The sequence below is a fragment of the Perognathus longimembris genome, chromosome 21 (assembly GCF_023159225.1).
Source record: "Perognathus longimembris pacificus isolate PPM17 chromosome 21, ASM2315922v1, whole genome shotgun sequence".
NCBI classification, from domain to species: Eukaryota; Metazoa; Chordata; class Mammalia; order Rodentia; family Heteromyidae; genus Perognathus; species Perognathus longimembris.
The window spans coordinates 3,836,722-3,854,884 of record NC_063181.1 but is presented as its reverse complement, the minus strand read 5'-3'; the positions used below and the strand labels follow the sequence as shown (position 1 = coordinate 3,854,884).

General features: G+C 54.7%; 1 protein-coding gene across 2 annotated transcripts in view; it reads left to right on the top strand.

Moving 5' to 3' along the window:
* Nucleotides 1–1,041: 1,041 nt before the first annotated feature.
* Nucleotides 1,042–18,163, top strand: part of Gata4 (GATA binding protein 4) — a 32,651-nt gene continuing 15,529 nt past the window's right edge. For both annotated transcript variants that reach the window (XM_048330727.1, XM_048330726.1), the window contains exon 1: nucleotides 1,042–1,651. In XM_048330727.1, coding sequence (XP_048186684.1) covers nucleotides 1,042–1,651 — 610 coding nt within the window. The remainder of the gene's footprint in view (nucleotides 1,652–18,163) is intronic.

Below are 18,163 nucleotides of genomic sequence, written 5' to 3'. Positions count from 1 at the left end.
CTCCTCTCCGGGTCCCCATCTGCAAAATGTCTACCGCGTAGCTCTTGGGGAGCCACTCAGAGCCTGTCGGGTTTGACACCCCGAGGCACAGCGAATGATGAAGAGGCCTCACGACCCTTTTTACGAGGTTTAGCAGACACTTGCTCGTTTATAAACATTTAGACTCTACCTCTAGTGGGGTGTCTTTTTTTTTTTTAAAGGATTACAAACAAAACTTTCTCAGGTTGCTGGTTTTTATAAAGATTGTCACCGCCTCGGGCCCCCCCCCCCTTCCTCGGAGGGCAAACGGCTTTCTCGGTGGGGAACGCTGGGGAGAAGGAGGCCCGGGAGAGGGGCGCGCGGGGTCCCCCCCATTCCAGAGACACGGAAACCCCTGCACCTGCAAAATCCCGTCGCCACAGACATAGGCTCGAGGGCAAAGATGAAAGGAGGGTCCTTCCTCCTTCCTATCACGGGGTGGGGGGGCGTGGGGACCTCACTCCCCGGACACAACAAAGGGCCGATCTCGTTGGCCGTGGAGCAGCAGCGGGTGGGCGGGCAGGGTGTGTGTGGGGGGGGGCTCTGAAAGCTTGGCGCTGACCCCCCTGTCGTTTTTGTCTTTCCCCCTCTAGGACCGTGGCCTGGCCTTCGTTCGATCGTGGCGGGAGCCGCGGGGTGCGGGACGGAGGCCCCCCGGGGCGCTGCATCTGCCTCCATCCGGGCTGCTTCCTTGAGCGGCGGCGTTTGACTTGGCCCGGTTTTCTCCCGGTTTCCTTTTTTCGGGCCGGTTCCGGGGCTTGAGCCCGCGGCTGGGCGCCGCTCTCCCGGGGCCTCCTCGCCGCTCGAGCCCCCTCCACGAGCGGCCGTGCCCCGCGTGGCCCCGCGGAGCCGCCCCCCACCCCCCGGGCCGGGGCTGCGGGCCTGAGCCCCGCGCGCGCCCCGCTTCGTCTTGTGTTTTGGTTTCCCGTTGTTCGGGGGGTGCCCGGCCGCCCCCCGCTCCTCCGCGTCCTCTCCCCGCGTGGGAAGGGAGCACTCGGGCTCCCAGGGCGCGCCGCCGGGGCCATGTACCAGAGCCTGGCCATGGCCGCCAACCACGGCCCGCCGCCCGGGGCCTACGAGGCGGGCGGCGCGGGCGCCTTCGTGCCGGGCGCGGGCGCGGCGTCCCCGCCCGTCTACGTGCCCACGCCGCGCGTGCCCTCCTCGGTGCTCGGCCTGTCCTACCTGCAGGGCGGCGGCGCGGCGGGGGCGGCGGCGGCGGGGGCCGGCCCCGGGGGCGCGCCGTCGGGCGCGGGGCCCGGGACGCAGCAGGGCAGCCCGGGCTGGAGCCAGGCGGGCGCCGAGGGCGCGGCCTACACCCCGCCGCCCGTGTCGCCGCGCTTCTCCTTCCCGGGGACCACGGGGTCGCTGGCGGCCGCCGCCGCCGCCGCCGCCGCCGCCCGGGAAGCCGCGGCCTACGGCAGTGGCGGCGGGGCGGCGGGCGCGGGGCTGGCGGGCCGCGAGCAGTACGGGCGCGCGGGCTTCGCGGGCTCCTACTCCAGCCCCTACCCGGCCTACATGGCCGACGTGGGCGCCTCCTGGGCCGCCGCCGCCGCCGCCTCCGCCGGCCCCTTCGACGGCCCGGTCCTGCACAGCCTGCCCGGACGGGCCAACCCCGCCCGACACCCCAACCTCGGTGAGTACGGGGCCGCGGCGGGGGGCGCGGGGCGGGCGCTGGGGGGCCCTGGGGGGGCAGATGATGGGGGGGGCTCCACACCGGGAACCGAGGGGGACCCGCCTCCGAGGCCGCCCGGAGACGGCGGCGGGCAGGGTCTGGGCACGCGCGGGCCCAGGCCTGGAACTGCAGCGGCTCGCGGTTCTTCCTCAGGGCCAAGCTAAACGGAGCCCCGCGCTCCGAGAAGCCGGCGGGTGGGGGGGGCGCAGAATGCGCATGGGGACATGGAGAGGGTGTGGATGGCGCGGGCTCCCGTGGGGAAGGGAAGCCTCGCCTGGGGGATCTAAGTGACCGTTTATTGACTGCCTACCAAGAGCTGCCTCCTTCTGCCCTCCCCCTTGGAAGGGTAAAATCTGCCCTTCGTGTTTCCTGCGTTAGGGGGGCTGCGCCAAGGGGCCGGGTGTTGAAGAATTTTTAAACTCTTCCCTGCCCCTAGGTGGCCTGGGAAGGTCATCAAAAGGGACCCCCCCCCCCCCAAATGCACAGCGCAGGTCTAGGGATTAACGGGGGGGGGGGGGGGAGCGGCAGCGGTGGGGGCCGGGTCAGTGGCTCCCAGTGTCCCCTCCCAGGAGACCCAGTGCTGAGGCCCAGCCCCACCCTGGCGTGGCTGCTGCCCAGTTCCTGCATTCTCCCCACTCTCTCCGGGTCTCTGGTTTGAGCCCCGAAGTGGTACTGCAGGCCTGTGACCTGTGGGAGGCACCGGGTGGAGGACCTGGAGTCCCAGGCCAATCTGGGCTACACCACTAGACTGTTTCAAACCACCAAAAACGAACACAAACACAAGAACAAATAAGGAACGGGCTCCCGTTGTTCTACCTCTTTCTAACTCAGGGCAGAGTTCTGGGCATTTTTGCTTTGTAGCGCTTGACATTCCAGGCTGAGAATTCATTTGGTGTATGGTGGAGGGAGGGAGGGGGGAGGGAGGGAGGGAGAGAGAGAGGGAGGGAGAGAAAGAGAGAGAGAAAGAGAAAGAGAAAGAGAAAGAGAAAGAAGAGAGGCTGGGGAGAGATATTCCAAATGGAAGATGGAGGAGACTTTTAGGTCTCTGACTGTAAAAGCCAAAGGAAGGGCAGGCAGGGTGTGAGCGCACAGTAGGTGTTTAGAGTTCTCAGGGGAAGCCCTTCTTAGTGGGTGCTAAAATCAATAAGGTCCCCAAATTCCAGTGTCAACCCAGGAGGAGCACCTCCTGCCAGAACAGCAGCCCCAGAGCCCCGGGATCTGGGCTCTACCCAGCCAGTCCCCCCTGGAAGCCCCAGATTTCCCCTGGCGCCTGCCCCTCGCCCTTCCTGGGAGGGAGCCAGAGCGGTGTGGGAGCACTTGGGTCTTCAGCAAGTCCTGCTGTTTTCTACGGACGGTTGCTTGTTGGCTATTGCTGGGGATTTAAACCCAGGGCTTTGCACCCCCCAACCCTGAGCTCCTCTAAGAGGAGACCCAGGACGGCACACAACAGAGCCAATTCCAGAATCGAGATAGAAGGCCGGTCCTGTGGGGAGTTCCTGCTACCCTAGGATGAGGTGGCTGCTGCAAAGCCGGGCAAACCTGCCTCATTGCCAGGTGCCCGTGTGACCTGGGACCCAAGTTGCTTACACCTCTCCACGGAGCCTCTTTCCCTGCAAAATGGGACCATAAATTCTCTTAGTGTTGGCTGAACTTAGAGATCCGGGAAGTTTAAATATTTGGTGTTGGCCCTTCAGAAATGATGGCAACTTTACTTTAAGTCATCATGATGTCCTGTATTGTGAACTCCTTTTTTTTTTTTGCCAGGACTTAGGACTTTTAGTGCTAAACCTAGAACTGCCCCATAAGCAGGGCTCCTTGATCTCCCCTAACTAGACCCAAAAATGAGCAAATGAAGTAGCATTGTCGTAGAGGGCAATGAGAAAGTAAAGGAGGTTTTTCCTTCCATCTGAGACTCTTCAGGTTCTTTACCCACGTGGAACATTTTCTTTGGATCTTGAAGGGTGAACAGGAGTTTGTCAGAGGAAGAACCTACACATAAAGAAGAAAGAAAAGAAAGATAAGCTCTCATCTACTAGATGAAGTGTGTGCAGCCATGAAATAATGGAACTCAGACTGCCTTTTGCTAAAATGGTGTATTTTCTGTAGTGGGTAAAACCACATAGACTCTCCAGCCTTAACTCATTTTCAGTGAGGTGAAGTAAGAGAACACTTTTATTTTTCTGTGAAGTGTTATCTTGTTTAGTAGGAAGAGTCAACATATTGCCAGAGTTCTGATACTGGAAAAAGGCAAAAATCAAAGTGGTGAAAGCCAACAAGAATATCTGTAGAACTCTCTGCTTAGGTTGGAAATGATTTGTTCCCAACTGCAATAACGCGTGTGCCCTTTAATAATTCATTCCACGTCCAGTAAGAGCTGCTACCCTGAGACAATTGTGGAAACCATTAATTAGGCTCATTAATGGAATTCTGTGACCTTACTGAGGGCAGGTGCAGAATCTTACTCCTATTTAAGTGCCTGCCACATGCTGGACATTTAGCAAATATTTGAGCAAAGGTCTAGGAGGCAATTGCCTCAGTATTCTGCCCTGCCCTGTTCAAACCGCACAGAGTGGCTGCCTGAGTCCTTTGAGAGGCAAACTAGGGCAGGGCGTGGTGGTGCATGCCTGTAATCCCGGCATTTCAGATGCCAAGGCAGGATGATTGTGTTTGAGGCCAGTCTGGGCTACATAGTGAGTTCCAGGCCAACCTGAGCAACAAAGCAAAATGCTGTTTCTCAAACCCAACCAAACAAAAACCAGCAACAACAAAGCGCAAGGTAAGAGTGGGCAGGATGGGAGGGCGTAGGTCCTTGGGAACTGCTGCGGGAAGTAGGGCTCAGCTCCAGTGTGTGACTCTAGGTGAGCAGGTCCTAGGAAGAATGGCGCTGTGCTTGACTGAACTGGCTGCTAAATGCAGTTGGTGCGGTCAGCTGTCCTCTGTGATTAGCTGGACGTTGGAGAACTCCCATCTGCGCTGGGAGCTGTGCAGAACCGTGTGTTATGAAATGCCTGCAGCAGAGTCAGACAGTCTTCTCTTAAAGAATCCAACGCTGTGAAGCTATCCATTGGGCAAAACCCGTGGGGATGTCCTCCGGTTTTTCTCTTGCAGTACTGGCGATTGAGCTCAAGGCTTCTTGCTTTATTACTGTGCCAGCCTGGGCTTCGGTCCTCCTACTTGTACTTCCCTTTGTCACTAGAGGTGACAGGCACTTCCTTGCCACTGCGCCCAGCTGTTAGCTGAGATGGAACCTCCCCAAGTGCTTTTTACCCAAGCTAGACTTGAACCGTGAGCTCCCAATGTCTGCCCCTCAAGTAGCTAGGATTTGACTTGAACCGCGCTGCACCAGGAGGGAGATAGACTGTTGTGGTCTGGTTTGGTGTGGTTTGGTTTGCTGTTTTGCAGGTTTAGGGCACTGTCCCTGAGCTTATTTGCTCTACCACTTGAGCCACAGCTCCACGTCTGGCTTTTTGGTGATTCATTAAGACTCTCCTGCCCAGGAGAGGGCTTCAAGCCACGTCCTCAGAGTAGCTGGCCTTGCAGGCTTGAGCTACCAGTGCTTGGCTGGAGGCACACTCTTAAAAGAAGCCTTTTATTTACATATATCACACTGCAGTACAGTTTATTTTTGTATCAGTTCGTGCTTGTGCGTGAGTAAGGCTCAGAGGGAGACTGCCATGGCAATTAGGTGTAAATATGCCTCAGAGGGCGCAGCTTGACGATCCATGCTGCTGGAAAGGCTACGAAATATCTTTTAGTCAGGAATAGTCATTCTTTTATCATGGAGAAAGAAGCAATTGCCGTGTTCTCCGAGCTCCTCCCCAGTCATGAGCCATTTGTAGGTCCTGTGAAAGCGGCCACACAACGCAGTGTGTGTCACTCAGTCCTGTCCGAGGCATTCACCTTGAATCACTTGTGCCCCCTTAGGTGTGTGTGGGGCACAAGACGTTCACAGTTTAGGGGGGAGGTCAGTGGAAAATACTGCCGTATTTGCTGGCTCTTTGGGGGACTGCTTATCGATGAAGCCAGCTGCTTTCAGAGCCAGCTCATGTGTGCAGTGAACCAACCCCGTCAGGCCAACTCTGAAGTAGCCAGAGAACAATTTGTCAGTCTTCAGGAAAACCAGAGTTGTTTAACTTTCCGGTTACCACCCTGGGCAGGCCAGTCAGAGCTGGCAGGGAACTGCCGTGCCAAGCGGAGAAGCCATTAAGTACGGAAGGTGTGCTGGGGCGGCCTGGGGTGTGTCACTGCCTCTGGTGACACCTGTCACTTGCCCAACTGTATCCCCAGAAAAGGTCAGGCCCCATTTGCTAGGCACTTTCCACCGCCTCACCGGAGCCGCGCTCAGGGGATGGTGTTCGATAACACTTTCCTCCGGGTCCATCACCGCCTTGGTTTCTCTTTTTCCTCCCTTGAACGCTGCTAAGGAAACAAACCGCCCGTAAGGTGTAGGGCAGCAGGGCCTCTGCTGCGCGCGGTGGGGAGGGCGCGCTCGCGCCCTGCCTTCACGCACAGCTTGGGTAAAGTCGGCCGGATGGGGAAGTCGATGGCTGCGGTGCAGGATGCTTGACTTCTTGTGAACTCGTTCGGGGCTGCATATTAACTTCACTGCTGCACGTACTAATTAACATCAGAAAACAAAAATGGGAAATTAAAACCCAAATTGGAAATGACTTCAACATTCCCCTGTCAGGGCGTGTTTGGACACTCGTGGTACAAAGCCCTCGCGTGGGCATAGACAGATGAAGGTCTCTGTGGAGTGGGGTGGTATCTCTCCCAAGACGTTTGTGTTCACACAATTTGTTAGCGTGTGTGTGGTGTGTGTGTGTGTGTGTGCGTGCCGGTGCCAGGGGCTGAGTACTCTCTCCTAGCTTTTGTTGCTCAAGGCTGGTGCTCTACCACTTGAGCCATACCTCTACTTCTGGCTTTTTTACTGGTTAGTTGGAAAAGAGAATCTCACAGACGTCCCTGCAAAGGCTGGCTACGAACCAGGCTCCTCAGAGCTCAGACCTCTGAGTAGCTAGATTCTAGGCAGGAGCTATCAGAGCCACCTGTGTGACGACTTTTAAAATATAAATTCTCATTTGGAATTTGTTGCCGATGGCTGGGAGAGAGGGGGTGATGACAGATAAGGGAGAGATACAGGTGGTAGAACGCTAGATGCTTGGAACTTAAAAACATTCACCATCTTAACTATGATGTATAGTCACGTATGTGCTTCCTTATTAATCCGTTGAATAAGAAAATGTACTTGAAGTATGGGGGTGTTGAAGTTTGGTTTGAATATTCTTCTTACCTGAATTATTAGAGGAAGAACTCAGTAGTGTTATGTGTGGTCACACTGTTGTAGAACAGATGTTCAGCACTTTATCTTCTAAAACAGAAACTCTCTACTAAAAACCCAGCTCCCCAGCCCTGTGCTGAGCTGGCCCTCACTCTACTTCCGGTCCCCTGAACTTGATTGACCCCAGGGCCTAAGGTCAGTGGATCTACACAGTGTTTATTCCACTCCGCAGTGTGCCTCCGTGGGCCGTCTACCCTGTAGCACGCGTCCACCTCTTTCCTTTGTTTCGCTGCATAGTATTCCATCGTGTGGACAGACCACATTGTGTTTGCCCATTCGCCCTTAGGTGCTCACTGAACAGCCACTGGCGTTGGGATTCATGCTGCTGTACGCATGAGTGCAGACACGACCTTTTGAATTAAAAAAAAAATGTAGATCTTGGGCTGGGAATGTGGCCTAGTGGCAAGAGTGCTTGCCTCCTAGACATGAAGCTCTCGGTTCGATTCCCCAGCACCACATATATGGAAAACGGCCAGAAGGGGCGCTGTGGCTCAGGTGGCAGAGTGCTAGCCTTGAGCGGGAAGAAGCCAGGGACAGTGCTCAGGCCCTGAGTCCAAGCCCCAGGACAGGCCAAAAAAAAAAAAAAAAAGTAGATCTTAAAAATGCATATTAAACCAATTAAATGTTTTCAAAACAGAAATATGTATATATATATATATTCGTGATATATGTATATATATATATACATATATATACATATATCACGAATCAGCTTCCTGAACGGCTCCTCTTGGTTGTTTTGAATTCAGCGATCCCGTATTTAATGTTTCTGGATACACAGGAGAAGTGTTTTAACATAGAAACCATTGTTTATTGGACTTAATTTTTTTGTAGCTGTACATGGTCTGGAAGCTACTGTACGATCCAGCCAGGCAGAACAACACCATCTTTACCAGAAATCCCGACTTTGGTTTTTGATTTGGCTCAGCCGATAGGTGGCTGCTTTCCCCAGGGCACTGTCCCGCCCCATCTCCTTGTCTGGAGTTGCCAGGCGTGCCTACTCTGAGGCGGGTGAGCCCCCCACTGTCCCTTCACGGGCACCGACGCCCACCTCGCTGTAGCCGGAGCCCTTTCCTGGAGGGCTCTTCCTCAGGTTACACTGGGACTAGAACCTGCTGGAAAACCACTAAACCACTTACCTTTCTCCAGGATGCAAGGTGGTTCTTCAATGACAGGGTGGTCTGAATGTAAAGCTGCAGCCCATTGGGAAGGTCCAGTGACCCCTTGCGTGAGAGAGGGACGAAGGACTGCTGGCAGTGCGTTCCTCTGACATTTTATTGGCTGTCTATAGAGCTGCTCCTTTTTTTTTTTTTGGCCAGTCCTGGGCCTTGGACTCAGGGCCTGAGCACTGTCCCTGGCTTCTTTTTGCTCAAGGCTAGCACTCTGCCACTTGAGCCACAGCGCCACTTCTGGCCATTTTCTATCTATGTGGTGCTGGGGAATCGCACCCAGGGCCTCATGTATAGGAGGCAAGCACTCTTGCCACTAGGCCATATTCCCAGCCCTGAGCTGCTCCTTTTTCATCATCTAAAGACAGGAAGATAATTCGAATGCGATCGTAATAGGAATAACCTCGATCTGTTAATTGTTGATGATGTCATTATGTTTGGGGTACACTGATGTACCCCAAACGAATGACTTTGCAGGGATAGTAGCTGGGATGGCTTGTACAGTATCTCCTTGTGGTATGTTGGCTCCTTTGAGTGTTCGCTGGGTGTTGCTGGGGGCTCAGGCCTGGAATCCTAGCGACTCAGAGGCTGAGATCTGAGGATCGCAGTTCAAAGCCAGCTAGGGCAGGGAAGTCCATGAGACCCTTATCTCCAATTAACCACCAAAATGCTGGAAGTGGAGCTGTGGCTCCAGTAGTAGAGTGATAGCCTTGAGGGACAAAGCTGAAGGACAGAACCCAGGCCGAGTTCAAGCCCCAGTACTGGCAGAAAGGAAAGAGAGAAAGAGAAAAGAACAAGAAAGGGGGGGAGGGGAGATCTCCGCTTTGCTAGAAGGAAACAGAAAACAGATGGAGAAAGGTGAAGCAAGCTGCTCTGCCGTGGAATGCAAGGAACCTCAGGCTCTGGGTCCATCAGCTGCCCTGCCTTCCACCTTCCGCATTTGCCACGCTGAGGGCGCCACCAGGTGAGTGGCCGCCAGAACCCCGGCTTCCCGCCACTCCACCCCACTGGCTTCTCTCCGGTGGACCCCTGCCACCAGCCAGAGGCTCTGCCGTGTCCTCAGGCCACTCCTGTCCCTTCCTCCTGCATGCAGGGAGTGAAAGAGCACCCCGGAACTCACACCCACCCAACTGTAGCATGCTCCTGCCTCCCCCAAGGCTGCGGGCTGCTTACGGGGGCCGGGGGGGGGGGACCCTACCTCTCTCTAAGAATTCCTTCTCCTGAGAGAGAGCAGGAAGGCTCCATCTTCGCTTGTCCCTGGGGAGCTGAGACGGGAGGGGGGGCAGGGGACACTACTTGGGATTTTAATAAAGGCGTTGCTGAGGCAGGGCTCGTAGACTCTGGGCAAAGGAGTAGGGACGAGTTCCGTGCTGACCAGAGCAGCTAGCAGCCCTCTTGTTCCTGGCAGGTGGCCTGCTGTTTTATCTCTTTTGGCTCTCTAATCAGAAGTGGGCCTGGATAGTCAAGCTTATCTGAATGAGGAGAGTTTGGTTTTCTGGCCTTTGGCATTTTGCAGGCGCTCAATGAATGAGTTGATGTTGTAGGTAATTCTTTTGCACACGAAAGGCAAGGCTACCCAGGCAGGTAAACCTGGGTTACGGCCATTATTGCAAAGCTTCTGCCTGTGGAATTAGAGACTGCCCTTCCCTCCATACTGAATGATCACTCATATACTTTATTGGGGGGGGGGGGGATGAGAAATCTAAAATTACCACTCATATTTGGTGTTAATCTTTCAAGATTGAAACCACAAGGTCTGGGAACCCCCTCGGTCCCAGGTCAAGTTTTGCTTCTTAAAACTGAATTCAGTCTTTTATTTCATAAACGTCCTGCCCCCCTCTTCCGGTTTAAATCTTCATTTCTACTTCCAGAAATCCAGTCAAACTTTATCACCTTCATTTAGAACTGATCGATAGCAACTAGTGAGCAGGTTAATTATAATCACAGAATAAACTGTGCTGTCTCAAAGTTCACCACTTTTGCAATGTTTTCAAACCCTAGGGGGACCCAAGAGGCTCTCCTGGGCCCGTTGGAGGCAGGCGGGGGAGTTTGAACAGGGGGCAGACAATCCCATCTGATTTAGGACAACTCAATTTGTTTTCTTATCTGTAGCTTTTCCTATCTTACGATGTCTAGTTATTTTGAAAGGTCCATCAATTGAGCTGGGAAATGGCAAGTTATATTTTCTTCTGATAAAAGTGTTCAGGTTGTTTCATGAGATTGGACTGAAGCTAAGCCTGGCTCTGTCGAGGTGGTTGTGACCTTTCCTGATACTTTATCAGGTATTAGGTGGACTTTTTTTTTTTTAGTTTTCTTTCTTCGACCTAGGAAAGAATGACCTGACTTCCAAGATCATAAATCAAACCAAGTAAAGAGAGGTGATAGATAATACAAGTTGCCCCTCAAAATTGAGTAGGTGGAGAAAAACAAACAACAAATAAAACCCTTCCCCAGCCCGTGGGGAGAACTTGACTTGACCCTGAGAAAGAATGTGGATCCCACGGCACAGCTCGCAGGGGAATGCTGCTTACTCTTCAAGAAAATATTTTCTAGGTTTCGGAAGTTGTCTTGTTTTTTTTTTTTTTTCCAAGTGGTATCAGTAAAGTTTTAGTTATCCTATTAAACTCAGTTTATGTTTAATATGTCCAGATGAAAGCCTCAGACGCACAGATGGAAAAATAATTGGTGATCTTACCATCCCGAGATGATAACCACTGCAGAGCGTTAATCCTTGAATGTGTGTGTGTCTACAGTTTTAAGCAGTCATAAAACATAAACGTTACTGTTTAAAGTCACTTGGCGCTGATAATAATTTCTTTTTGTGCTGGTACTGGGGCTTGAACTCAGGGCCTGGACACTATCACTTAATTTTTTGGGTTTTGGGGTTTTTTTGCTCAAGGCTGGTGTTCTACCACTTGAGCCAAAGCCTCGCCTTGGCTTTTTGGTGCTTAATTGGAGATAAGAGTCTCATGTTCTTTCTTGCCTGGGCTGTTTAACTGGATCTTGAGATCTCAGTTGTCTGAGTAGCTAGGATTACAGGCGTGAGCAGCTGGTGCCCACTGGCTTGCAAAGACTGCTTGTGTTTTAAAGAAAGCAAGAATGGGCAGGAATGAATGGGAGTGGAGTGGGGGTTTGTGTGCATGAAGGTGTTTTTCACACTGGGTGGGCCATGGCTTAATGAGAGAGCATGTACCTGGCCTGCGGCAGGTTTAAACAGGCGCCACCGTGGCCTGGGGCGTTGATTGACTGGGCTGTGCTGACTGCTGTCCACCTGTAGCTAAGGAGGGTCCCGGAGCCCAGCAGAGACAAGGAGGTGCAGGGGTCCTGGGGTCTGTGCGTGCTCTCTTAGTAGGCCCCCCAGTCTGCATATCCACGACAGAAATAGACCCCTCTGTGGTGAGAACCCACTGGGGATGCCGAAACTTCCAGCATCCCCTAGGAGAGTGGCTCAGGAAGACCGGAGCTGTGGCAGGAGCACTGACCTTCCTGAGCCCACCCAGACAGCAGATTTGCATCCACACTGCCTTCACCGAGCTGGTTTCCATGGCTACGCGCCTTCTGAAGCAACTGCGTCCGTGCAGTCTTCCACCTGATGCACCCATTTGGTTTTCTCTTACACCCATGAAGAGGTCGGGAAGCCAGGAGGTGTGTCCTCGAGCGGTGGCAGTGTCTCCTTCCTTGGGGTTATGGGTAACCCCATTCGGTGCTGGAGGATCTGGGGAGCTGAGGAGAACCAGAGGGTAGCGCTGGCGTACACACCGGTACCAGACCCGTTCTTCCCTCACTGGCCAGGCCAAGAAGCATTTCTTCCCACCCTGTGAGACAGTCACATGTCTGAGCAAGATGGCTTCTGAATTCCAGCAGCTCACAGACTGGAGCAGATGAAAAGTAAACGTGGTGCCAGTGGGTCACACCTGTCATCCTAACTCCTCAGGAGGTTGAGATCCGAGGACAGTAGTTCAAGGCCAGCCTAGGAAAGTCCAGGAGACTCTTATCCTCAGTTAACCACCAGAAAGCCAGAAGTAGCTGTGGCTCTAAGTGGTGGGGTGGGAGTCTTGAGCAAAAAGAGCTCAGGGGCAGCACCCAGGCCCCGAGTTCAAGCCCCACAACTGACAACAAACAAACAAAAAGAAAGAGTGCTATTCTCCGGGAGCCCTTAGGACAGTCAGCCCTGCCTGGGAGCAAGCGGAAGCTTGCAGGAGAAAGGCCTGGTCAGTGGGGTCCTGAAGGCTGAGTGGATGTTAGTTGGGGAAGGGCGCTGGGGCCCGGGAGCTGGAGGAGCAGCAGAGGCCGCGCGCGTTTGGGCCTGGCCTGGTAGAACTCGAGGTCTTAGAGGTGGAAGCACCATTCCCGAGGCCGAGGCCCGTGGGTTTCGGCAGCGCCACGGCACCTCCGCTGTTCAATGTGCTACCCTAGCTAGGCGCCGGGCAGGAAGGGAGCAAGAGCCCAGGCCCACCCGGGATCCCCGCCGTGGGGGTGGAAGAGGGGCGTGGAGACGTCGTTACTAAGTGCAGGGCCCGGTGTTCATCCACCCAGCGCCAGCCATCGCCGGCACGGGCGGCCACAGCCTTTCCTCCTCCACTACTTCACATCCCCTTCTCTCCAGCCCTGGGGACCCCCCCACCCCCGCTCCCCACAGCTGTGTGAATTCACTACGTGGCAGCCTACGCCGATGTCCTTCTGTCCCAGGCTCAGGTCACTCAAAGCTCCCTTCCCGCGCCGACGTGCCGGAATCTCCTCCCAGAATGGACGGCCACGTTTGTTCATCTGCTCACCCACCCACCCGCGGGCACTTGAGCTCCGTCTGCCCCCGAACGCTGTGAGCAGAGCTGCCCTTTGAACCCAGCACGCCCTCCCCCCCCCCCCCCAGGACGGCCACGCTGGCTCTGCGCGGCCTCGAGGGCCCACCTTACTTTCTCCATAGCAGCAGCAGCCATTTTATATCCTTTATGGTGTCTTGCCAAACTCCTACCGGTTGTGTGCACACCCCAAATCTCGTTCTTGGCAGCTCCCCTGCGAGTAGTCCTTCCCCCCCCTGAAGCCCCGGAGTTACGCCAGCACCCGCACCGAGGGCAAGCGTACCGAAGCCCGTTGGTGCCTGCTTTCAGTGGTTCCTTGTCTTTATTTTCATGGTGTGGTTTGTTTTGTTTTGTTTTCACTTTTGTAGTGGCGGGGATCAAACCTAGGTCTTCCCGCAGGCTAAGCTAGCTTGCTGCCTCTGGGCCACCGTCCAGCTCTTTCCTGGCCTTTGCCTCTGGGTTTACCTAGCGTGTGCTCTTGGCTCCAGGCTCCTCTGCAGCCCCGGGTGTGTTTCACAGATGGCAGCATCCCTGTCTCTCATCCCCCCTTCTCCACCCCCTGCACCCCCTCCCCAGCAGCCTGGTTCCCCTTTAGACTCAGCAAGGTGGCTTCCACTGTCGCAGCAGACAAGAAGGGCCTTGGAGATCGGGCAGGAGGCGTCTGCGGCTTGGTGCGGAGGGGGAGAGGTGGCCAAGGCCCTGTGGGAATGTGAGCACGGCGGTGTGTGGGGGGGAAGGTGATTGCTTGCTTGGAGGGTGAAGGCAGGGGTTCGGCGAGGAGCCCCCCGTGTGTGTGTGGGGAAACGCCCTCTGACCTTGGCGGTGAGTGAGAGACAGAGCTGGAAGTTGAGGAAGGGTAAGGGGACTTTCCAAGACCCATTGGGCAGGGACCTCACCCAGGGGTGAGGGTGCCGGTCATGGTCTTTCTCTTGGGGCCCTGCAGCCACAGTGTGGGTGACGGAGCTCTGGGGGGCCTGTGTAGCACCCTTCCCCATGCCTCACGGCCCTGTTTAGGCGGCGCGTGCTTGTCCTACGACGTTACCTGCCTGGCATGTGTATTTGATTCCTCTCCTTTGGCTCCTAGGCTGCCTTCCCTGTTGACGGAGGGAGGCACTGGGAGCCCCCTGATGGGGGGTGGGGGTACACGCTCCCTGTGGTGTGGAGGTGGAGAGAGGGGAGCAGGTTTCCTGGACTGGAGGCTGATGGTCACGTGACATGGGCCATTAGCACCTTGCTTCTGAGGGGTTCCACCCAGCACCTCAGACCCTGCCCCCCAGCAGCCTACCTTGCTGGGCTAAAGAGTTCTGGAAGACCTTTGGACAGGGAGTTAGGTAAATGTGAATAGACTGTAGAAATGACAAAAGAGCTTTTCACTCCCACTCCAGCGTCTGCCTCCGCCAGGGCCCGGGGGGGGGGGGGGGGGGGGAGCGGGCGGAGCGTTGTCCCCTGCTGCCCAGAGACCCACGGCCTCTTTAATGAACCTTGCTTCTGGAGAGCCCCGGGTTCAGGGACGCCTCGGTCCCTGTGAGACTGCGTGGACGTTTGTTGCCCCTAGCTGGTGATGGTGGACGTCAGGTTTTGTGGTTGAGGGCGCCGACAACCCGGCAGCACTGGACTCTGCGGAGCCATTGTTTCTTCCTGCCCTGGTAGTGTCGCAGTGACGTGGCGCGCAGACGCTCCTTGTATTTGTTCTGTGTCACCTGACTGCGAAGAGCCCACGAGAGCTCAAGTTCAAAGGGAGCAGGAAGGCTGCGGGCTGGGGGCCGTGTCTCCCCAGGCTGCAATCTCACGCCGGCTGCTTGTTCTACTTGCCGTTCTCTACTTACTATTATCTACTGGCTTGATACTGATAGTGTTTCTGGGACCAGAGCAGCCCCTCGTGTCATTTGGGGATCTGTCATACAACAGCCAAGAAAATGCCAGACGGTGTTATTAAAGGAGGAGATAAAGCGTGGCCTGCGCCCCCGAAAGGGAGGCCGCCTTGGCCCCACGTTCACGCCTGCGTGACGGCGCTGCCCAGACATCCCCAGGGAGGGGAGGGACCGTCGGTCTTTGTAAAAGGGGCCTGGGTGGCCCAAGTCCGGACTGGAGCCTGTCTGTGTTCGGTGCCTGGCTTGACAGGGACAGGGACTGAGAGGGACCCAGGGGCAGATTGAGGGAACTGTGAGAATTCTGCTCAAACCTAGCAGGCGGGGGACGCGTGGGAGCCTCCGAGGGACACTCGCCAAGGGGGTCAGGGCCTGCGGAGTGAGGGCTGAGGCCAGGGCGGGCGAGGGTGACCTCAGGCTGAAGCCCCAAGACAGGAGACCCCCTCCCCAGGGACCGTGGGAGGGTCTCCGCTGGCAGAGAAGGCAGTGCCTCGCGAAGGGCCGACTGCCTCGTGAAGCCCGGCACATTGCCACGAGTCCTGGCGCTCGTAGGCTTTCGAGGGCTCCCCGAAGCCTTCGCCTCCTGTCGGGGTTCTGGGCTTGGCACCCGGCTCCCGTCTTTTCCGCTGGTCTCGAGAGTCCTGGGGTTTTCACCCATCCAGCTCATCTTCTGCAAGTCCATGTGACCCACGTGGGCCTTCCCAGCGGCTTCTGGAGGGGCCAGGAGAGGGTTCTGTGCCCTGGGGTCACCGCCTCTCTTGGCTCACCGGTTCTCGGTGGACGGACGCTCCCTGCCAGACTGTCGAAAGCGCCCAAGCGCCCGCTGTGGACGTGGGAGGAGAAGCCCTCACCCGAGTGAGAAGACACTGTCCTTCCAGCAGTGTTGATATTAGGTTTCCTGCTGGGTATAAACACCTCTCCAGGAATGGCATTAGTAATGGGGACCCTTCCGCTCCAGACAGGGAAGAGGGGTAGAAGGGAGAGCAGGAAGATGAAGAAGGGAGAGCTGGCCACATGGGCCCCAGAAGCGGCCGTGAGCGCGAAGGGCAAGCCTTTAGCAGACTTCGTGCCATCCTTTTCCCTCCCGCCTGTGCTCCTCACTGAGACCTCGGCGGCTGACCTCCTCCTCCAGTCCCCACGCAGACCCGACGTGGCCAAGAGCTGATCTGGAGGCGGGTACCCGACCTGAAAATCCTGGCCCCACTCTTTATAACACGCCTGGTATTCATGCCGTAGATTTGAGTAAAGGGCTGGAGGAAGGTGCAGAGAACTCACCCGGCCTGCACCGAGCTCCGCCTTCCATCCCCAGCATAGGAAAAAAGTCAAGGAGAAGCTACCTGCTGGGCACTGGTAGGTCACGCCTATAATTCTAACTACTCTGGAGGCTGAGATCTGAGGATCTCGGTTCAAAGCCAGCCCCGACAGAAAAGTCCACGAGACTCTTACCGCAAATCAGCCAGCACGAAGCCAGAAATGGAGCTGTGGTTCAAGTAGTAGAGCTGATATTAGCCTTGAGTGGAAAAGCCAAGTCATTGCATTTAGGCCCTCGGGGTAAGCATGAACAACAACAACAACAACAGAGAAGTTACGTTCCTAAAGCATGGTGCTTGGTGTGTGCTATCCATAAACATGAGCCATTGGTCACCCAGTTAAAAACGTTACCTTTTGGACCAGACATGTGGCTCACACTTGCAATCCCAGCACTTTGGAGGCTGAGGCAGGAGGATGTGGAGTTCAAGGCCACCTTGGACTACATATCAAGAATGTGTCTCATTTTTAAAAAGCTAGCTATTGTCCGGTAGAAGAGTGATTCCTTAAAATAGGACATCTTGAGTTCCACTGGGAGATGGTGGCTTAGTGAACGTGCGAGTTACAGTGTACCCTCTGGCTTAACAGCAGTGCACAGTAGGAACAGCCCTCCCCGGACAAGTTATGGCCTACAAGTCTTCCTCCTAAGGGCACACTGTATAAGAAGCTAATTGGGATTACAGATGTTGAGAGAGTGAGGTTTGTAGGCAGGGAATGTAGCTTAGTGGTAGAGTGCTTGCCTAGCATGCATGAAGCAAGTGAAAGATAGTTAACTCAGTAAGCAAATATGTCCAGACCTTTATGGAGAAAGTATAAATGAAACATTCCTGCCTGGGGCTGGTGCTTCACTCCTATAATCCTAGCTACACAAGAGACTAAGATCTGCGGATCCAGGTTTGGAGCTAGCCTCAGCAGGAAAGTTTCTGAGGCTTCCATCTCCAAATAACCAGCAAAAAGCCAGAAGGGTAGCTGTGTGGTTCAAGTGGTAGAGCACCAACAGTGAGTGAAAAGCTAAGGAACAGCGCCAAGGTGCCGAGTCTAAGCCCCCCCCCCCAAAAAATGAAAAAAAACAAACTTTCCTGAAGAAAGAAAAAAAAGGAACCCATGAATGGAAAAAAGATGCTGTATTCTGGGATTGGAAAGTCTTTATTCTTTATTCCAAAAATCTCCCAAACAAATCTATACCTTTAATGCGGGCAAAGGAAAACATCTCAACAGGATTTCTTAAGTGCAACTTGTCAAGTTGATTATAGAATTTACATGGAAACATTACTGTGCAAGAATAGCCAAGATAAGTTTTAAAGAGAAGATTTAAGAAAAGGGAACTCACCTTATCAGAAATCAAAACAAACTAAAGAGGCGCTGGCGCAGAAACAGACGCAGCGCTGGTCCCCGCAGCGCAGTTGTGTGGAGAAGTGAAAAATGACCGCCTGGAACCGAGCCAAGGCACTGCAGCCGCGAAGCCAGGGCATAAAAAGACTGGCATGCGTGCTGGATCCTTTCAGATAGCAAGAACGGCTAAACAACTGTGGGAATTATGGAGTAGAATGTAAATGTTGTTCCTTTACCTTGTACAACTAATAAATCCTCTTAAAAGATGGAAATAGATCTGTGCAGACATGGGAAAAAAAATCTAGATAGCGATGTTTCCACGAAGAAATGACGCTGCATTGGAATACATGTGGTACGCCCCCCCCCCACATTGCTTTGTACTCTTCCTTCCCCTCTCTGGAGAGACCATATCCCTGTCCTTGAGACACAGGGGACTTCTTTGTGACATGTGACTTGAAGTCACCAGCAACCTGCAAGCAGAGGCCTGAAGAGCTGCTGCATGGTTCCACCATGACTTTGACTTTGTCCCCTGCCAAGAGGCTCCCATCCAACCTGAATCCCAGAACGAAGCACACACACAGGGCAGATAAAGAAATCCTTACTGTTGTAAGTCACTGAGATTTGGGGGATGTGTGTTACGGCCAAGCCAGGCATGT